Source organism: Eptesicus fuscus, chromosome 5, assembly GCF_027574615.1.
Source record: "Eptesicus fuscus isolate TK198812 chromosome 5, DD_ASM_mEF_20220401, whole genome shotgun sequence".
Classification (NCBI taxonomy): Eukaryota; Metazoa; Chordata; class Mammalia; order Chiroptera; family Vespertilionidae; genus Eptesicus; species Eptesicus fuscus.
The window spans coordinates 57900752-57922708 of NC_072477.1; the positions used below are offsets into that span (position 1 = coordinate 57900752).

Genomic DNA, 21957 nt, shown 5'->3' on the forward strand with positions numbered 1-21957 from the left:
ACCACCAGGGGCCAGAGGCTCAACACAGGAGCTGCTCCCAGCCCACAGTCCCCAGGCCAGCCAAGGCAGGTGCCAGCGGGGACCCCCCAATCGTCCCGCCGATCACTCCACAGATTGGGCCTGATCGCCAGCCAGGCCTAGGGACCCTACCCATACATGAATTTCGTGCACTGGATCTCTGATCCTATATAAGAAAAGGCTAAAACGCAAATGGACCAAATGGCAGAATGACTGGTTGCTATGATGTGCCCCCACCACCAGGGGGCAGATGGTCAACACAGGAGCTGCCCCCTGGTGGTCAGTGCACTCCCACAGGAGGAGCACCGCTTGGCCAGAAGCTGGGCTCATGGCTGGTGAGCACAGCGGCGGTGGCAGGAGCCTTTCCCATCTCTGCGGCAGCACTAAGGATGTCTGACTGATGGCTGGGGCCTGCAGAGCGGTCCAAATCATCAGTTGGACATCCCCAAGGGCTCCCGGACTGCAAGAGGGCACAGCCAGGCTGAGGGACACACCACAACCCACCCTGAGTACATGAATTTCATCCACTGGGCCTCTAGTTAAATATAAAAATCTATTTCTAGAGTTTCTGAAACCCTTTTTCTTATTTTTTTTTTCTAAATTAATCTTCCAAGTAACTAGACTAGCTCACAGGATTATCAGCATTATTTTACATAATGAAAACAAGATTTTTAAGTTTTCTAAATATAAAGTTATATTTGCTTTTTCATACTACATTTTCCTCGAGGATAATGTCCTATTCTCCCCAGTTAAGAATTACTGGTTTATGCCCAGCCGGTGTTGCTCGGTGGTTGAGCGTCAACCCAGGAACCAGGAGGTAGCTGGTTCAATTCCTGATCAGGGCACATGCCTGGGTTACAGACACGATCCCCAGTGGCAGGGGGGCACGTAGGAGGCAGCTGATCGGTGCTCTCATCAATGTTTCTCTCCCTCTTCCTTCCCCTCTCTAAAAATCAATAAAAACATTTTTTAAAAAGAATTGCTGGTTTATGCTCTGGCTGGTATTGGTCAGTGGCTAGAGTATTGGCCCACATACCCAAGGGTTTCAGGTTCAATTCCCAGTCAAGGGCGTGTACCTGGGTTGTAGGTTGGATCCTAGCCCTTGTTGGGCAAGTGAAGAAGGCAACCTTTCTCGTTCTTTCTCCCCCTTCTCCTTCTTCTTCCCCTTCCTCCCTTTCCCTCCTTCCCTCCCTCTCTTCCACTCTCTCTAGGAATCAATGAAAAAAAATCCTCAGGTGAGGATTAACAACAACAAAAAATCAGAATTACTGGTTTACTGTTTATCACATCAGAGAAGTATTTATTACTCATTCATTTGCTGTTCATAAAGTATTTCCAGGAAACGTTGGGGAATTAAGGCTTTAGGGAAAGAATTGGTTTTAGCCTAATATTTAATATGTAAGGGGCTCCAGCTCTCATTGCCAGATTATTTAGTGACTTAATGCTATTGGGTTAGTTCAATGGTAATGTACAGTAAATGGGAGGTGTAGGAAGCACAGAAGTGGACAGCTATAATAAAAGATGGCGTTGGGAAAAGTAGAGGAAGCTAAAAGTTAAGTGGAGCTATCTGAATTTCTTTCCAAATCTTGCCTCTAATGTACTCCAAATGCTCCTGCCAATTTTTCATCTCAGCTATAGGGAGCCTGAATATATGCTTCATTTTGTTCTTTATCCATGATCTTTAGATCCACCTTCCATCAGGATTATGTCTTTCTTCTATTCACCAGTACAGAAAGATATGGTAACCTGTAGTGTGAACACTGTAGAGCTAGTAGCAAATTCTGTCACGAAGGCTTTCACAAAGACTGATATTTGAAAATAGTTTAGAAAACAGGTAGGAATTTTTCCTGATCAGGGAATTTGTTATCAGAGAAAATAGATTTGAAAAACTTGAAGATATAAGAGATTAAAATGGGAAAAAAATTCTTTCCTATAGTAGACATTTTTAATAGAGCTCATACTAATGAAAATTATATGATAAACAGTATATGTCTCCCGTTCACTCCCAACTAGAAATTCTCAACTTAGAATAGGATATTCAGATATTTTAGTTAATTAAATTTAGATCAAATATATTGAAGATTGTCAGATAGGCTTTATGTACAAAGTTATGGTGGGGACTCTTCCCCCCTCCCCATATGGGAGTCTGTGCTTGTTTCTCAATAAATTTCCATCTTTTGCTAAAATTCACATTGTGATTTAATGAAAATTATTTTTCAGTGACTTATTAGGTGATATAGTTCAATTCGTCTCTTTTTTAATTTGTTGATATTGCAAACTACCTACCTTGCAAGCGGAATTGTTAGCAAATATTGGACTCATTTATTTTTTCAATATCCATATTAATAATATAGTTTGTAGTTTTGTTTTAGTTCCTACAAGGTTTTTATAGCTCAGGACCAGGCATCATGCTAGAGTTCAGTATGAATGAGAATGCTTGCTTTTTTTGGTTGTTGCTCTTTTTCTTTTTCTTTTGGTGAAATGGGCAAAGGACAGTTAGCAGAAGGAATAGAAAAGAGAGTCTGCACCTTCAGTATAGAAACAGAGCAGTTTTCGGAAAGAGCACTTATGGAAATTGATTCCCTGAATCTGTTCATGTGTCTAGACAAGTGGTCGGCAAACTCATTAGTCAACAGAGCCAAATATCAACAGTACAACAATTGAAATTTCTTTTGAGAGCCAAAAACTGACTTCTGCGCATGGGCCACGAAGTTTCAATCGCACTGTACGTGTGTGCCTGCACGTGGTATTTTGTGGAAGAACCACACTCAAGGGGCCAAAGAGCCGCAGTTTGCCGACCACTGGTCTAGACCTTTACTCCAGATAGACTCCGATTAGAAACAGAAATCCGATACAATTCATTATATAAAACTAGTAGCCTTGTGCACAAATCCGTGCGCCAGTAGCTCTCTGTGGGGCCTGGCCTGGCCACTCTGTGCCTGCTGCCCAGAGGCTCTCCGCGGCCCAGAGGCCCATTCGTGCCCCGGCCTGGCCAGAGGCCTCTGCAGCCAGGGTGGAACACTTGCCTCGTCGCTGCGGCAGTGAGGCAAGCATTCAACCAAGTCGCTCACACTGCCCGCTGTCAGCTGCTGTCCCTCCGGGACTGGGGGACTCTGGCAGGATTGAGAAGACTGGGCCACGCCATCTTGTGGCTATGGGTACCGCCATCTTTATAACGGGGTGATGGTTAATTTGCATATTACCCTTTTATTAGATAGGATATGTCCATGACTTGCCTAGCTTCACAGATCAATTCTTACATAATCTCCTTGGTTAAGGTTTATATAGTAATGAGAGTTTTTTCAATGCTAATATTAGGAATAAAAAGAAACTCAGATATTTTAGTTATCAGAACACTAGAAACTTTTAAGATGAATATTGTCATTGTGTTTAAATTTCATGTATTTTAACAGTGTTCATTTTTCAACAGGTGGCAAATATGTTCTACATTGTAGTGATTATGGCTCTTGTATTACTTAGTTTTGGTGTTCCCAGAAAAGCAATACTTTATCCTAAGGAAGAACCATCTTGGACTCTTGCTAAAGATATAGTTTTTCATCCATATTGGATGATTTTTGGGGAAGTTTACGCATATGAAATTGATGGTAAGGATTTATGTTTACAAATTCATCTTTTGTTTATTTTATGTTTAAAGTAGGAAACTGCATGATAAACAGTATATGTCTGCACTGGTAGTGTACCTAGTGGCTGCTGGCTGCTGACTGCCAGCCGGAGTCTCCCCTCCTTGGCTGCCAGCCAGGACCTTCCTTCAGTGCCGCCCCCTGGTGGTCAGTGCACGTCATAGTGAGCGATCAAACTCCCGGTAGGTAGAACTCCTGAGGGGACACTTTGCGCATTAGGCTTTTATGTTTGTAGATTACATATTTTCAAACTGTTACCAGTCTAACTCTTTGCACAATACATTAGTTAATCCCAGAAGAAACAACAACAAAAAAATTAATTGAAAAAAAGTATTTTAGAGGTATTTGTTTAGTTATAAGTTGTGAAAGTATGGCCTAAACTGGCATATACATAATAAGGACATTTACTAGTTCACATAACAAATGTCAGAGGTGAAGTGGTCTTAAGGGGTTGTTAATTCATAGCTAAGGACATCTGTTCTCTTTCCTCCCATGGCTCTGTAATCATAGTGTCTGATTCATACAAGTTTCTCTTTGATTATGAGACTATGTAACAAGCAACAGGAAGAGATACTGTTTTCCATTGTACTCTTTAGGGGGAAAATCCCTTTTCCAGAACCGCCTATTGTACCTGTACTTTTATCTCACTAGCTCAAATGTCCTTCAATTTCAATTGCTCTGAAACAGGGCAATGGTGATGGGGTTATATTGATTAGTTTAGACAATCATGGTGGATTTAGGTGATAAATGGTGGGCGTTTTTTGGATTGTTTTAGTTAATTGGGCTAAATAATTTGCTAACATTGGTGAGACAGCCAACTTTCAGAGATGTTCTTTATATATATATATATATATATATATATATATATACACACACACACACACACATATATATATATATGTATATGTATATATATATATATATACATATATATATATATATTATTTCAGAGAGGAAGGGAGAGGGAGAGAGAGATAGAAACATCAATGATGAGAGAGAATCATTGATTGGCTGCCCCCTGCATGCCCCCCACTGGGGATCAAGCCTGCAACCCAGGCATGTGCCCTTGACCGGAATCGAACCTGGGACCCTTCAGTCTACAGGCTGATGCTCTACTCACTGAGCCAAACCAGCCAGGGACAGAGATGTTCTTCTACTGACTTCCACATCTGGGTTGTGGAATCTTTATCTTGTTAGCTCCCTCTTGATCTCTCTGACTCTCTCCCCCCATACCTGTGTTGCTCCCTACCCACCTATTTATAGGTCATTAGGTCAGGGGATGGCCAGATCATGGTCATCAGTTGTTATCAGATGTTGAAACAATGAGGTTTTGCCAGCTTGGTCAAATTTTGTGATTAATCGCTTCTTGTTCGGTTTCTTTCCAGGTTTTCACTGACTACACTCTTTCTGATGTTGCTCTAGTTTAGTTGTTATAAAGCATTGGATATAGTTTTTTAGGCTCCAGCATTCTCTTTCTTGGATATGCTTCATCAAATTAATCTGAGTAAAATGGAAATAGATTTGTAAACTTTTTTAAGAGTGATAGAAAATTTGTCACTAATTAATGGTTATTTACTTCTAATCCTTGCCTTCTTAAATTGTTTTTACTTTACTCAAATAACTTCGTGCCTAGTATTAAAGCTCTTCACGCCGAAACCGGTTTGGCTCGGTGGATAGAGCGTCGGTCTGCGGACTGAAAGGTCCCAGGTTCGATTCCGGTCAAGGGCATGTACATTGGCTGTGGGCACATCCCTGGTAGGGGGTGTGCAGGAGGCGGCTGGTCGATGATTCTCTCTCATCGATGTTTCTAGCTCTCTATCTCTCTCCCTTCTTCTCTGTAAAAAATCAATAAAATATATTTAAAAAAATTTAAAAAAAAGCTCTTCACATTTTTTTATTCAGCTATATTCTGACTTCAGAAACATTTCTGGTGGGGATAATGAAAGCTAAGAATTCAAACCTAATCATTATATATTTGAGAGGCATTTGAACCACTCTTTAAACCCTCTTTTGTTACATAATAATATAAACTCAATAATCTTTATGTTTGTAAATTGACTGAGTTTACTGTACTCTTTTATGGTTTCATTACTTTTCTTATAGAAATGTTATAGTGTGGCTGAATCTGGGAATTTTATTCTCCTTAATGCTCCTCAGGCTAACCTCTACCTTGAAGGCTAGATATAATGTAAAAATATATTTCTTTGTCTGGAATAGAGTGGTAGAACAGATATCCATATCCCTCACAAAATTCTTCTTGTTGGAGTATTTCTAAAACGGTGTTCCTGTGGCTGCCTGCCCAGAACTTTTGCTAGAATCTGTAAAACAGATTTATATATAATCAGAACTTCCTTTACCCAAACAAACAAATACTCATTAGAAGCAATTACTGGTGAATTACTAAATATATATATTTTTTCTTTCTAAAGTGTGTGAAAATGATTCTCCTAATTCTACACTCTGTGGTCCTGGGACGTGGTTGACTCCATTTCTTCAAGCAGTCTACCTCTTTGTACAGTATATCATTATGGTCAATCTTCTTATTGCATTTTTCAAGTAAGAATTTTATTCAGTTGCTTATTGTAATGAGATCATTTAGCATACATTTCTACTCAATTTGAAGGAAATAAAATTTTAATTCTACCAATTTTATTGAGGCCTAAACTAAAATTACCTTTGAAATTTGCAAATAAGAACACATTCATTTTCATATTAAATGAGTTCTGAATTTGAGACTTTATTAAATATGTTTCAACATGCGGTTCTTTTATAAATGTAAACCTTTATTTGGGATTTTTAATAAGTTGTCAAATACCCATTCAGTATACAAACAGAAAAGCAAATAAAAAATTAATCAGTAATTCCATTCTCAATATTTTGGGGTACATCTTTTTATCATTTTTTTATGAATACATAGGAACTATTTTTTCTTTTCAAAAATCATATTCTTATAGCCCTACCCAGTTTTGCTCAGCAACCAATCAGTGTGTCTCTCTCACATTGATGTTTCTCTCTTTATGTCTCTTCCCCTCCCTTCCATTCTCACTAAAAAATCAATGGGAAAAATATCCTCGGGTGAGGATTAGCAACAACAAAATAATAATGTTCATAAATATGTATGTATATGTATATATATGTGTGTGTGTGTGTATATATATATATAAATTTATATAAATTTATATATATATATATATACACACACACACACATATATATATATATATTATATTTATACATACATATATATATATTTATATACACACACACACACATATATTAATTGATATTCGAAAGAGGAAGGGAAAGTCAGAAACATCAATGTGAGGAACATCCATTGATTGCTTCCCATATGCACCCCAATAAGGGATTGAACCCACAACCTGGGTATGTGCTCTGACCGGGAATTGAACTGGTGACTATTTGGTGCATGGGGCAATATAAAAATAAATGAGAGGTCCCTGGCTGGTGTGGCTCAGTTGGTTAGTATTGCCCCATACTGAGCCACACCAGCCAGGGACCTCTTATTTATTTTTAATAGCTATCTGGTATTCCATGATGTAGTCATAATTGTTCAAGATAGTAGTTATATTGTTCAATTCAATTGTTTATAACTTTTTGTTCCCAAAATGACTTTGTGGTTAAATTTCTTATCAGTCCTTAATTATTTCCTTAGAATATTTTTCTAAAAGTAGAAGTGTTCAATATATGTATTTTTAGGGCTTTTTTCACTTAAGTCAGAATAGGCCCATGTCCTCAAATCTGCCAAGACTAGGTATTATCTTTATAATGGTTATTAATTTGATAGTACATAAAAGGATCTTATTTTTATTTGCACTTACTTTGTTGCTACTAAGATAGAATATTTACTTATGTTTTTGTCAGTTATATATAATCTTAACGATTTTTTGCCCAATTTGGGGAGAGTTTGTAATTAAGATTCTCAACAATATGAAACCTTGTGCCTTATACTTCTTGCATGTATTTTTTCCGATTTCTCATTTGACTTTTTTGTCTTATTTATGGTAAGATATTCTTTTGAATCCTTGTTTAGAACAGAATTACAATTAAGTCTTTAGCATTTAAAATGTGATTAGCTGTTTGTTCTATTTTCATTCTTTTTTATCTAAGCAATGTGTATTTACAAGTGAAGGCAATTTCCAATATTGTATGGAAGTACCAACGTTATCATTTCATTATGGCTTATCATGAGAAACCAGTTCTGCCTCCACCACTTATCATTCTCAGCCATATAGCTTCTCTGTTTTGCTGCATATGTAAAAGAAGAAAAAAAGATAAGACTTCAGATGGACCAAGTAAGTAAAATATATTAAAACAATGTTTTTGTTTATTTGCTTTTTATTCCAGTGTTTACATTTTATCAGTTATCAGTATTATACTAAAAGCTAAGTATTAGTTTTTTTTTCTTTAATCCTCACTAGAGGATATATTTATATATTTTTTAGAGCGATTGAGATAGAGAGAAAGAAAAACATCGATGGGTTGCCTCCTATAAGCACCTTGACAGGGGATCAAACCTGCAACATAGGTTATGTGCCCTGACTGGGGATCAAACCCACAATCTTTTGGTATGCAGGACGATGCTCTAACCAACTGAGCCACCCACCCAGGGCCTAAAGGCTAAGTATTAATTTTATTCAGAAGACTTAATTGGTTAATGTTACTGTAAAAACTTTTGTTGAATTTTCCAAAACAGAATTTTAAGCAAAATATGACATCTGTAAAATGAATTTAGTATTAAACTTCTTTTTGAAAATGGCATCTGTTTGGTTTTCTTTAAATGATAATCTTACCTAATAATAGACAAACGTAAATTAACTGTACCTCCGCTACGCCACCAGCCAATTAGGAGTGATATGCAAATTAGCCAAACAAAGATGGTGGTTAATTTGCATACACAGGCGCGGAGTGATGAGGCCATGGTGACAACACTAGCGTTCCGCCCCAGCCCTGGTCTCTCAGGGCCTCTGGGCAGTGTGGGAAGGCGGGGCTGGAGCAGAAAGGGGCTGGGCCGGAGTGGAAAGGTGGTGCTGGCAGCCAGGGAAAGAAAAGCCCATTCTAGCACAAATCTTTGTGTATCGGGCTTCTAGTGTATATAATAATACTTTGTTCTACAAACCATTTTTGCTACTTTGGAAACAATACTTTTAGTACATTTTGTACACTGCACCAGACTAATTACCATATCAAACTGCTTAAAATTTTACAATCTCTTTCTGTTCTACCAATTCAGTTCTTAAATTCCTCTACCTGGATATGTGAGGGAGAGTTCTGAGAAAGATAGTTGGGGAAGAGTGTTTTATGGGAAAAGATCATTAGGACAGAAGTACTTGAAACTGTTCTGCTGAGATCACACTATGAATAAAGAAAGAAACAGAAATACTTGTTAGTGCTTTAGACATACACCTGTAAAAAAAAAAATGCAGATTATGCTTATAGGCTTATGAACCCTGAGTAATTCATGACTCATGAGTTAAAGTTGGATATCTTGATAGCCTTCATTGATTTATTTTTTTTCTTTTCCCTCCATAGAACTTTTTTTAACAGAAGAAGATCAAAAGAAACTTCATGATTTTGAAGAGCAGTGTGTTGAGATGTATTTTAATGAAAAAGATGACAAATTCAATTCTGGGAGTGAAGAGAGAATTCGTGTAACTTTTGAAAGGTTCAGAAGCTCTTTAATTATAATTGATTATATATCAGAATAGATCCTTATAGTTATGTCTCTTATGTTTGTCAAACAAATAAGTTTAGTAATAATTTTACATTGTATTTTGGGAGACAGTTCAGTTCTAATATTTCATGTATGTCAGTAAGTCAGTCCTATGTTATTTTTTATCCTTGTTAATGAGGGCAGAGAAGAATTAATTGTTTTTGTTTTTACTAGTGGGACAAAATTAAAACTATTATTATATTAAGTGATTTGTTTCTATCAGCTGTGCTATATCAGGAAAGCATGTGGTGTTGGTGTAGATATAATAAGGGTAATGGACGTTTTGTATTTAATTATGATGGGATTGGCATGGGAGCTTTCTGAAATATAAAGTGTAATTTCTATAAATAATCATACCTTATTTTATAACTTACCTTGTTTGAGTGCATGTGAAAATTTTTTACCATTATAATTTATTGAAGTTACAAAATTTCTAAAACATTAATTTTCAACATTTGTAAAATGCCTGTTTTTCTCCTATAGAGTGGAGCAAATGTGCATTCAGATGAAAGAAGTTGGAGATCGAGTCAACTATATAAAAAGATCATTACAGTCATTAGATTCTCAAATTGGCCATTTGCAAGATCTTTCGGCCCTGACTGTGGATACATTAAAAACACTCACTGCTCAGAAAGCTTCGGAAGCTAGTAAAGTTCACAATGAAATTACACGAGAATTGAGCATTTCCAAACATTTGGCTCAAAACCTTATTGATGATGGTCCTGTAAGACCTTCTGTATGGAAAAAGCAGGGTGTTGTAAATACCCTTAGTTCCTCTCTTCCTCAAAGTAGTCTTGAAAGTAATAACCCTTTTCTTTGTAATATTTTTATGAAAGATGAAAAAGATCCCCAATGTAACATATTGGGTCAGGATTTACCTCTAATTCCCCAGAGAACAGAATTCCATTTTCCAGAGGCTGGTTCCTCTTGTGGTGCCTTATTCCAAAGTGCTGTTTCTCCTCCAGAACTGCGACAAAGACTACAGGGGGTAGAAACCTTAAAAATATTTAGTAAAAGTAAGTTAGGCAGGTCACCTAATAGTATACCACATCTATCATCCCCACCAACCAAACTTTTTGTTAGTACACCATCCCAGCCAAGTTGCAAAAGCCACTTGGAAACTGTAACCAAAGATCAAGGAATTGTTTGTTCTAAAGCTGCAGAAGGCGATAATATAGAATTTGGAGCATTTGTGGGTAAGTTTGGCAAAGTGATATTTGTATATCAATATTATTTACTTTGTAATTATAATTATTACCTTAGAAATAAAAATTAGCAATAGCTAATTGAAACTATGTACCCATGTGACAAGTGGAGTATATGTAGATCTAATAATAGAGTGTGGTTCCAAAATTTTTGCAGGGAAACAGAAATGGGAGAAATATTTATACCTATGGTGCAGTTTCCTATGATAACAATTGTTTGGAAAACTTTTTTGAACCTTGTCTTTTGAATTTGAGGATCTTGTATTGAATTTGATCATCCTGTATTGAAAGAACCTACATTTTGGGGAATAATAGGAACGTACAGGGAAGACTGGAAATAACGGGAAAACAGAATTGAATTATAAGTAGGGTGACCATATAATTTTTTATCTAAACCAGTACACTTATAAGAGTGAAAGGGTATACTGCTAATAATTACATCAGGACAGTAGTGAACGCCAGAACTCTACTTATAGTCAACCCATTTATAGTACCCAGAGAAGAGAGCATTTAAAAAAAGAATAATTTGTCCGTTTATTTAAATTTTTAATTTTGAAACAAATTTATACTAATAGTAGCAAGTTTGCAGAAATATTGTAAGGTGTTCTTTTTATTAATGGAATTCATTGGAGTGACATTTAACGTTATATAGCTACTAGGAGCCTGGTGCATGAAATTCATGCATGGGTAGGGTCCCTAGGCCTGGCCAGCGATCAGGGCCAATTGAGGCTTTCTTTCCCCTGGCTGCTGGCTGCCAGCCAGGGCCTTCGTTCCATGCCACCCCCTGGTGGTCAGCGTATGTCAAAGTGAGCGGTTGAACTCCCGAGGGGACAATTTGCCTATTAGTCTTTTATTTTATAGGATAAGGTGTACAGTTCTATAATACATCATCTGTATATTGTACCAGTATGTTCACCATCCCAAGTAGAGTCTCCTTCCATCACCATTTATCTGCCCTTTATTCTATTTCCCCCACCAGGAATGATTCATTCTTTTATTTTTTAATATATTTTTATTGATTTCAGAGAGGAAGGGAAAAGGAGAGATAGAAACATCAATGATTAGAGAGGATCATCAATTGGCGGCCTCCTGCACGCCTCCTACTGGGGATTGAGTCCTGGACCGGGGCATGTTCCCTGACCAGAAATCAAACCATGATCTTCTGATTCATAGGTCAATGTTCAACCACTGAGCAACACTGGCTGGGCCCTTTTTTTTTTAAATCCTCACTGAAGGATATTTTGATATTGTTTTTAATTGGTTTTAGCGGGGAGGAAGAGAGGCATTGATCAACATGTTAATGATCTTCGTGAAAACTGTTTCAATGGAGGAATTAGTGGAGGGAGAAACCAGATTAGTATAGTGAATCAAAGTATGAATAGGAGGAGGGAATGTAAAGAGAGTGACTGGGGTGGGGCAACAACAAAAAGGTTGGCAGTGAACGTAAGAGAAAGAAATAACTACTGTTGTGGTTTATATGTTTACTAGACTCTCGGTGCACAAAATTCGTGCACTCAGGAGGGTCCCTTAGCCCGGCCTGCGCCCTCTCGCAGTCCGGGAGCCCTTGTGGGATGTCCGACTGCTGACGGGTCTAAGCCGGCAGTCAGACATCCTTAAGGCTGCTGCAGAGGTGGGAGAGGCTCCCACCATTGCCACTGCGCTTGCCACCGTGTGTGAGCCCGGCTTCTGGCTGAGCGGTGTTCCCCCTGTGGGAGCACACTGACCAATGAGGGCAGCTCCTGTGTTGAGCGTCTGCCCCCCTGGTGCTCAGTGTGCATCATAGCACTGGTTTGGTCGATTTGCATATTAGCCTTTTATTATATAGGACTAGTGGCTCGGTGCATGAAATTCGTGCATGGGAGGGTGTGTCCCTCAGCCCAGCCTGCACCCTCTCCAATCTGGGATGCCTCAGAGGATGTTCGATAGTCGAACATCCCTCTCGCAATCTGGGACCACTGGCTCCTAACCGCTCACCTGCCTGCCTGCCTGAGTGCCCCTAAACACTCTGCCTGTGGGCCTGATCGCCACCAACTGCGCCCACTTTGCAGCCTGATCACCGCTAAATGCTCCCTGTGCTGGCCTGATTGCCTCCAACTGCTCTCCTCCCCCCCCCCCCCCCCGCCAGCTGCTCACCCCAACTGCCCCCACTGCCAGCCTGCTCACCCCCAAATGCCCCCACCGCCAGCCTGCTTGTCTCCAACTGGCCCCCCCCCGCCAGCCTGCTTGCCCCCAACTGCCCCCCCCTGCTGGCCTGCTTGCCCCCAACTGCCCCCCCCGCTGGCCTGCTTGCCCCCAACTGGCCCCATCCCTCTGCCTGCCTGCTCGCCCCCAACTGCCCCCCCCCTTGCTGCCCTTATCCCTTTCTGCCCTTATGGCCCCCAACTGCCCCCCTTTGCCAGCCTTATCGCCCCCAACTGCCCCTGCTTGTCAGCCTTATCGACCCCAACTGCCCCTGCTTGTCAGCCTTATCGACCCCAACTGTCCCTCCTGCTTGCCCCCAACTGGCCCCCCTGCCAGCCTGCTTGCTCCCAACTGCCCCTCCCTCTGGCCTGCTCACCCCCAACTGCCCTCCTCCACCAGCCTGATCAGCCCCAACTGCCCTCCCCTGCCAGCCTGATTGCCCCCACCTGCCCCCCCCCCTTGCCGGCCTTCTTGCCCCCAACTGTCCCCGATTGCTGGCCTTATCATCCCCAACTGCTTGCCCCCAACTCCCCGCCTCCCCCACCCCGCTGGCATGATCACCCCTAACTGACCTTCCCTCCTTGCCTGATTCCTAATTGCCTCTGCCTCAGCCCTGCCACCATGGCTTTGTCTGGAAGGACGTCCGGAGGTCTCCCAGTCTAATTAGCATAGTACTCTTTTATTAGTATAGACTAGAGGCCTGGTGCACGAAATCCGTGCACGGGGGAGGGTGTCCTTCAGCCCAGCCTGCACCTCTCCAACCTGGGACCCCTCGAGGGATGTCTGACTGCCCATTTAGGCCCGATTCTTGTGGATCAGTCGGACATCCCTCTTATAATCCAGGACTGCTGGCTCCCAACTGCTCACCTGCCTGCCGCCCCTAACCGCTTCTGCCTGCCATCCTGATCACACCCTAATCACTCTGCTGCCAGCCTGGTTGATGCTTAACTGCTCCCCTGATGGCCCGATTGCCCCTAACTGCCCTCCCCTACAGGCCTGGGTCCCTCCCAACTGCCCTCCCCTGCTGGCCTGATCACCCACAGCTGCCCCCCCCCCCATGCCGGCCATCTTGTGGCAGCCATCTTGTGTCCACATGGGGCAGCCATCTTGTGTGTTGGAGTGATGGTCAATATGCATGTTACTCTTTTATTATATAGAATGGTTTTAATGATGATGGAGACTTAAAGCATATTTAAGTGTTGACAGTCTAACATGTGGAGGAGAAAGGTGAGGAGGGCGTGCATTATAGAGCTGGTTAGGTCCATAATGTTAGAGAGGAAGGGAGAGGGAGAGAGAGAAAGAAACATCAATGATAGAATCATTGATTGGCTGCCTCCTGCACACCCCCTACTGGGGATCGAACCTGCAACCCAGGCATGTGCCCTTGGTCAGAATCAAACCTGGGACCCTTCAGTCCGCAGACCGACACACTATCCACTGAGCCAAACCAGCTAGGGCAAGGCCAACTCTTAAGTTATCTACTGCTAGGGTACATGGAGTTCTCAATGGATGTTCAGAAACACATAAAATTTGAATAAAATTTATCCCAATTCATTTTTTAAAACACATTTTAGTCTTTTTAATACTATATTGCTTCTAGGATGGAGATTTATATACCTATGTATACAATATGTATATGTAATATATACTATATATATGCATGTGATATGTATTTATAACATGTATATGTAATATCTAAACTAATAAAAGAGAAAAATGCTAATTGTAATGCTTCTCTACGCTCACAGCCAATCAGAGCAAGTATGCAAATTAACCCAACAAAGATGGTGGTTAATTTGCATACACAGGCGCTGAGCAGCCTGGATCCCAGAAACATCCTCCGGACCCAAGCCGCTCCTAGCCTGTAGGCCCGTGTTTAGGCCCTGAGCGGCAGGGGTCCCAGAAAGCCCCCTGGCCACTTGGAGCCTGTGAGTTCAGGCGCCTAGTGGCTGGGGGCGGGGCGGGAACGTCCCCACATCACCATAGTGACGCGGGGATGTTCCCGCCCCACCTGCAGCCACTTGCGAATGCGGCAGTTTGGGTCCACATCCCCAGCCTGGGGTTCAGGCTGGCAGCGGCGGGCAGACCCAGGCCCCAGCCTGGGGTCTCAGGCTGGTAGTGGCGCGTGGACCCACACGGCGATTGGGACCCTGCCCCAGCCTGGGGTCTCAGGCTGGCAGTGGCGCGCAGACCCACGCAGCGATCCCCTCCCGGCCCAGCCTGGGTTCTCAGCCACTGAGTCACACCAGCCAGGCAGTTATCGAGGAATCTTAACCTTTTGCACTCAGATGTCGAGATTAAAATTAATCTTTGAATGTTTCAATAATTTGAAATATAAAAAAATCCAAATAAATAAGTTCGTATGAAAAGAAACTCCAGTTTTTTATTCTACTGCCGTGCTTTGTAAAATCTGGGGTATTTTAAAAATTAAATCCTGAGTAGAATAAAGGAATCAAGAAAAAAGCAAGCGAGTGCAAATGGTTAAATGTTTCTTTTTTTTAATATATATTTTATTGATGTTTTACCGAGAGGAAGGGAAAGGGATAGAGAGTGAAAAACATCTATGAGAGAGAAATATCGATCAGCTGCCTTCTGCACAGTCCCCACTGGGTATGTGCCCCCAACCAAGGTACATGGCCTTGACTGGAATCGAACCTTGGACCCTTGTGTCTGCAGGCCGTTGCTCTATCCACTGAGCCAAACCAGTTAGGGCTGTCCAATATGTTAAAGAAAAAACCCTATCTAATAAAGAGGGAATATGCAGGGGAGGGCATTTGAGGGTGACTGGGCTGTCAGGGGAGGGCAGTTGGGGATGATCAGGCCGGCAGGGGAGCAGTTAGGCGTCGATCAGGCTGGCAGGGGAGTGGTTAGGGGGTGATCATGCTGGCAGGCAGAAATGGTTATGGGCAATAGGGCAGGCAGGCGAGCAGTTGGGAGCCAGCAGTCCAGGATTGTGAGAGGGTGCAGGTTGGGCTGAGGGACACACATCCCTGTGCACGAATTTCATACACCGGGCCTCTAGTATTACATAATCCTTTTACATTCTATTAATAGAAAAAATGATCAAAAATAAAGTGTTTTTTCCCCTTTTATCTTTCAAGCAGTTCACTTCCTGTCACATGTTAAATTTTTTTGTAGACCTTTGGCTTTTGCTATTGTCTCTAGCTTCTTGACAGATAGTATTTATCAAAAGAGCTACAGCAAATTGCAAAGCCACCAAAACTACTTAAAAACAACACAAATCACTTGTTAATATAGACTTCTTAAGTCAATAACATCATTTGGATAGATAAGAAAAAAACATTATTGTTGTAATCTTTTCTCTCTTTAAGGACACAGAGAGAGCATGGATTTACAGAGACTTAAAGAAACCTCAAATAAGGAAGAAATATTCGTAAGTAAATCCTTTTAACAGCATAGCTCAATTTTATTTTGCTGTTTTGGGGTTTTGTTCAAAATAGAATTAGACATTTTTTAGTAAAAATATAGATTTAGCAGAAACCATCATCAACATGATGATTCCAAATATTTGAAGCTAAACATAATTTGAAAAAAGAAACAATTAAATATGCAAAAATGTACAAACAGCTTGCATTTTAAAACTAACGTGAAATAAATCACATATTTAGAATTTTTAAAAAATTACTCTCCTATATGTTTCCATTGACTAAATATTTATCAAGTTCAGTTCTTTCTCACAAAAGTTTATGAGAACATAAATCTGGCTCTCAAGGAACCTGTAGTCTAGCAATAAACTAGATATGCCAGTAACTACAATATAATGTGCAAGTGCATATTCAGTAAGTGTTTCTTAAGTAAATTTTAAAATATAGAGAAAACTGGCAACAAAAGTTTTGTTTCCTGGCAGAAAATTAGTTTTTGTTTTTAACTGTTGCTTTCATAAATTAACCATAACTATTTAGAGCCTTAGAGGTTATAATGTAGTTACAGGAAGGAAATTAAGAAGACTAGAGGTCCAGCTGGTGTAGCTCAGTGGTTGAGGGTCGAGCCATGAATCCCATTGAGATTCAGTACCTGGTCAGGGAATATGCTCGGGTTGGGGGCTCAATCCCAGTAGGGGGTGTATAGGAGGCAACCAATCAATACTATTTCTCTATTTCTATATCTCTATCCCTCTCTAAAGTCAATTAAAAAAACACATTTTAACCATTTGTACACCATAAGCGTCTATAGACGCAAGCGGCGGACCTTTTTTAATTATGGCAGTTAACTGGTTAAAAAAAGAGACTAGAGAAATATTAAGCTTCTCCTTTCTTTAAAGAACTGAAGTGAAAATAATCAGGTGACAAATATAATGAAAAACAAAGCTATAGCCAGTTTCTAGGAGTGATTATTCCTCAGATGTCCATAGTTAATTGTGTAATTACTGTCAGAGCATGTCATTTATTGTCCTGCATATAAAAGAAAGATTCAAATGCATTTTAATGATACAAATACTAACATTTGTATATTTAATAACATATTCTGGTTGAAGTATTTTACTAAAATAAATAACTTAGCTTAATGTCTGTTATCTAGATTTTGTTAACTTGAGATTTAATTGGTGGTGATATGCAAATTGAGATGGAATAATTACATGGGGTGCTTTTTGGTTTCATATTGGCCTTTAAGTTTGTATTTCTTATCTCAAATAGGACCAGCAGAATGATATAAGAAATACAATTCTGGAGTCTTCAAAATTGTCTAAATGTCAGGCAAATTCTCTTTAGTATATGTGGGAGTCAAAGTCAATTAAAAATATACCTATGCCTTTAGATGGAAGAAGTAGGTATAAGTTCAATGGACTTACCATAAAACTATAATTTACATGTTGTTTTCTAACCATTTTATCTCTGTGGCATACTTCTAAAGATCTGAATTTTTTTCATTATATATAATGACCAAAAGAGGAGAAAACTACATAAATGGGTTGAGTGCATTTAGGTAGCCTTAGCTGACATATGATGATGAAAATGAAAAGAAGGGAAGAAGAAAGGAATGAGAAAAAGTAATAAGTAAAAAGAAGAACAGATAAATCTCTACCAAAGTTGGTTGTTTTTTTTTAAAATATATTTTATTGATTTTTTACAGAGAGGAAGAGAGAGGGATAGAGAGTTAGAAACATCGATGAGCGAGAAACATCAATCAGCTGCCTCCTGCACACCCCCCACTGGGGATGTGCCCGCACATGCCCTCGACCGGAATCGAACCTGGGACCCTTGAGTCCACAGGCCGACGCTCTATCCACTGAGCCAAACTGGTTTCGGCCAAAGTTGGTTTTAATAATTCTTTAAATGTAGACATGATATGTATACATTCCATATAAGGTTTTTCTTGAACATGTTTTAACTGTAGTGGATTTTTTAAGTAAATGAAGTGTTTATGGGCCTTTATAAATTTTAGTAAAGCTGTTTATAATTGGAATTATTTAAGCTTAAAATTTCTTATATGTTTTTCTATATACATATATCCTTTTATTAAAAATCCATACTCACTATATTATTTTGCTCAGTTATTCAGTTTATTTGTGCTAGTGTAAGAGAGTTCATTATCTCTTATTTTGCTTCTTCCGAAGAGTATATTTAGCTGTACAAGTGTGACATACCTTATAATTTGGGTGGTATATTCACTTTTTATTAGTGAAGGCAATTTTTTAAATGTTTTAATTTTGTAGTTGGATACCTGGAATACTAGAATTTAGGAGGTATTTGATACCTTTTAGCATTATTGATAAAACTTAAATAGATTTATCAGTCAGTGCCTGAAATTGCCTTTGACCCCAGACCTATGCACTTAAATGAGTATAACCCAAGACTATAAATCTTATAGTTACATATACTTATTTAGTGGCGGTAAATATTTCAAGATGAAGACATCAGAGAAGACTTCATAAAGGAGGCAGAATTTTGAAAAGCCATGGAAAGATATGTAGGCAGTTCTTTAGATAAAACCGTGTTTCAGGTAGAAGCAGCATGAACAGTAGTGAGGCAGAGACAGAAGATATGTAGAACATGGTAAAGCAAATGTTAGTTTTGTTAGTGAATAGGTTCGTCTGAGGAAATTCTAGGAGATAGGGCGGTGCAGTGGTCCAGTCTGCGGGTCGTTTAGAAGTATATTTCTTGCTCAGTGGGATGGCTCTTCATCCAGTCATTCAGGAATGCAGGCTAACACTAGCCTTTTCATTTTATGGCTCTGCTATCCACTAAGGTCATATAATAGAGCACAGAAAAGCACAGGAGATGTTTTTATGAGCCAGGCGTAGAAGTAGCATACATCATTTGCTCTGAAATTCAAAGGGAGAGAACTTAGTCATGTGATTACACCTAACTGCAAAGGAGGCTTGGAAATGTATTTAGCTGCTTGAATAAAGTAGAGGAGATTGAATTTTGCTAGACCATTTGCAGTCTGTGCCACAGGACCAGATATATAACTGCTTAAATATCAAGTGAAATATTTTGAAAAATTGGTTAGAATCAAGGGAAGAAGCCATTAAAGATTTTTGGTTATCCTTATAGGAACCACTTATCCAGCAGCAGTGTACAGGATGGATGGGAACAACCATAGACACAGGAGACTTACTAGGAAATTTAATCCATAATTCAGGAGAGGTGGTAATATCTTGACATTGACACATGGAAATGGAAAGGAGTTTCTAAGTTCAAATAATAGTGACTATTGTAGAACCATGTATAGAAAAGCAAATTGAAAAGAGTATGAATTAGTATGGGAGTAATTACGTTGTTTAAAATAATTAAATGTGAGAGAACAGCAAGCCAATCAGGAGTTTCTGAATGGTAGGAAAAAATACAAGACTTACAGCTTACGAGAGAAATGAAGGTCAATGATATATATTAATATAGGATGCCATCAAAAGGGAGAAGCTAAAGGTGAGGAGTAAACTGAGATACAAATGTTCCCTTTTCTTAGGAATTAGGAGAAAAAGGTACAATGTAGTAATCTTCACAAAGATGACAGTTATTATGATGTTGAAGCAGCCATCACAGAATCAATGCAGGAAGATTTCAAGAAAGGAGAATGTGTAGTAATTGTTGGTACTTTAGGGAAATATAGAAGAATAAGATCTTAGACCACTGAATTAGGTGGCCTACAATAATGCAATTTCAGTGTATTGGAGGCTTCAAAATAAAAATTGTGAAGATTGTATGGGAATAGAGGAATTAATATCACTATTCAACAGTAACAGTGGTTCAAGAGCTTGAATGAGTAGCACAATTATTAAAGGCTTTTCTTCTTAATTTGCTTAGAAAATAGATTTATGAATGTTTTAATATGAAGGGAAAAAATTAAAGTTTTATAATAATTGCATCTCTTTATTAATCTTTGAGTTTCTTATAATGAGGGAGAACTGATTGGAGTTATTTCAAAAACAAGAAGACTCGGATAGGGTGAAATTGAGCACTTAAAATGATAATCTTAGGCAGAAAAGTATAACTTCTTTTGAGACAGGAGGACTGATAGAGGGTTGTCCAATATTTTGAGTTGGAAAGAAATATTGCTAAATCTCTAACTTATCCCTTAAGAGATGTGTGTTTTAGTATATATAAATTATACATGATTTTTTTAACTAAAAGGAATAAAATAATCTTGGGAGTTTGTTGATTATTTGAACCAGCCAGTGTGGCTCAAAGTTTAAGTGTTAACCTGTGAACCAGGAGGTCCCGTTCAATTCCTTGTCAGGGCACATGCCTGGGTTACAGGCTCGATCCCCAGTGGGGGCCTTGCAAGAGACAACTGATCAGTGATTCTCTCTCAATATTGATGTTTCAATCTCTCCCTTCTCTGAAATCAATTTTTAAAAAATATTTTAAAAATAGTTGATTTGAGTCAAAATGATGATACATGCCAGGGAGCAAGATTTCAAATGCTCCTGGTTGATACTTTTAAGGCACTTGTTTTTCCAGTAAGGCTGATGAGTGGAGTACATGAGATAGAGAGGGTTTAGTGTAGCCACTGTGTGACGTTGGTAAGGAGTCAACAGAAAACCAGGAATATGATTTGTCAGCTACAGAGTTGAAAATAGCATGAATTTTTACTAGTCATATCAGCACTTGGATTTTAGCCTGGAAAACTCTGAAGGCTATCAGGGGTCCTCAAACTTTTTAAACAGGGGGCCAGTTCACTGTCCCTCAGACCATTGGAGGGCCGGACTATAGTTTAAAAAAAAACTATGAACAAATTCCTATGCACACTGCACATATCTTATTTTGAAGTAAAAAAAACAAAATGGCAAAAACACCCGCATGTGGCCCGCGGGCCGTAGTTTGAGCACGCCTGGTCTAGATAATGAGGAAAGTAAATCTTTGGAGTGATTCTGACTAGAGAATTAGCTTGACACCACAGTAAAAGGTTAGAACTGCTAACTAGCTGGAATTCTTAAGAGTTGTCAGATCACATCAGTACCTCAAATTCAACATCATCTCCCTGCTCAGCAGACACATTTCTCCCCCTGTATTTTCCAGCTCTGTTAATAGCATCAGCATTTCTAGTTTACCGGGGCAGAACTGCACTCCTGTTTCTCCCTTACTACCACAGCTAAGTCAACTGGTTTCGCTTCCAAAATATTTTTTTAGTACCTTTGCTTCTTTCAGTTACTCAAAGGTTTTCCTTCTCTAATTTTTATTCCACTGAAATTTTAAAATATCTTTAACAAGGTATTACAACAGGATCATCACCCATAGGTGCCATCATTTCTTTTTTTATCCTCATCCAAGGATAGAATTACTGATTTGGGAGGGACAGACAGACATCAGTCTGCTGCCTCCTATATGAGCCCCGACTGGGGATCAAACCCACAACCTAGGTAAGTGTCCTGACCAGGAATTAAACCCGCAACCTTTTCTTGAACCAGATGACACTTTAATCAGTGGAGCCACCCAGCCAGAGCTAGGTGGCATCATTTTGCTGTTGTGAAACACTTGTTATACACAGGAAATCCTTTAGGATAAATGGACATTTCTTTTTTTTTTTTTTTTTTTAAGGGAACCTTCTTTTTTAAATATATATATTTTTATTAATTTTTTACAGAGAGGAAGGAGAGGGATAGAGAGTTAGAAACATTGATGAGAGAGAAACATCGATCAACTGCCTCCTGCACACTCCTTACTGGGGATGTGCCCGCAACCAAGGTACATGCCCTTGACCGGAATCGAACCCGGGACCC

The 21957-nt window shown here is 39.5% G+C and overlaps 1 protein-coding gene across 1 annotated transcript in view; it reads left to right on the forward strand.

Moving 5' to 3' along the window:
- Positions 1 to 21957, forward strand: part of TRPM7 (transient receptor potential cation channel subfamily M member 7) — a 125890-nt gene that overhangs the window by 74851 nt on the left and 29082 nt on the right. The window contains exons 22-27 of the mRNA XM_054716236.1: positions 3449 to 3623; positions 6089 to 6215; positions 7788 to 7972; positions 9210 to 9342; positions 9874 to 10586; positions 16109 to 16170. Coding sequence (XP_054572211.1) covers positions 3449 to 3623; positions 6089 to 6215; positions 7788 to 7972; positions 9210 to 9342; positions 9874 to 10586; positions 16109 to 16170 — 1395 coding nt within the window. The remainder of the gene's footprint in view (positions 1 to 3448; positions 3624 to 6088; positions 6216 to 7787; positions 7973 to 9209; positions 9343 to 9873; positions 10587 to 16108; positions 16171 to 21957) is intronic.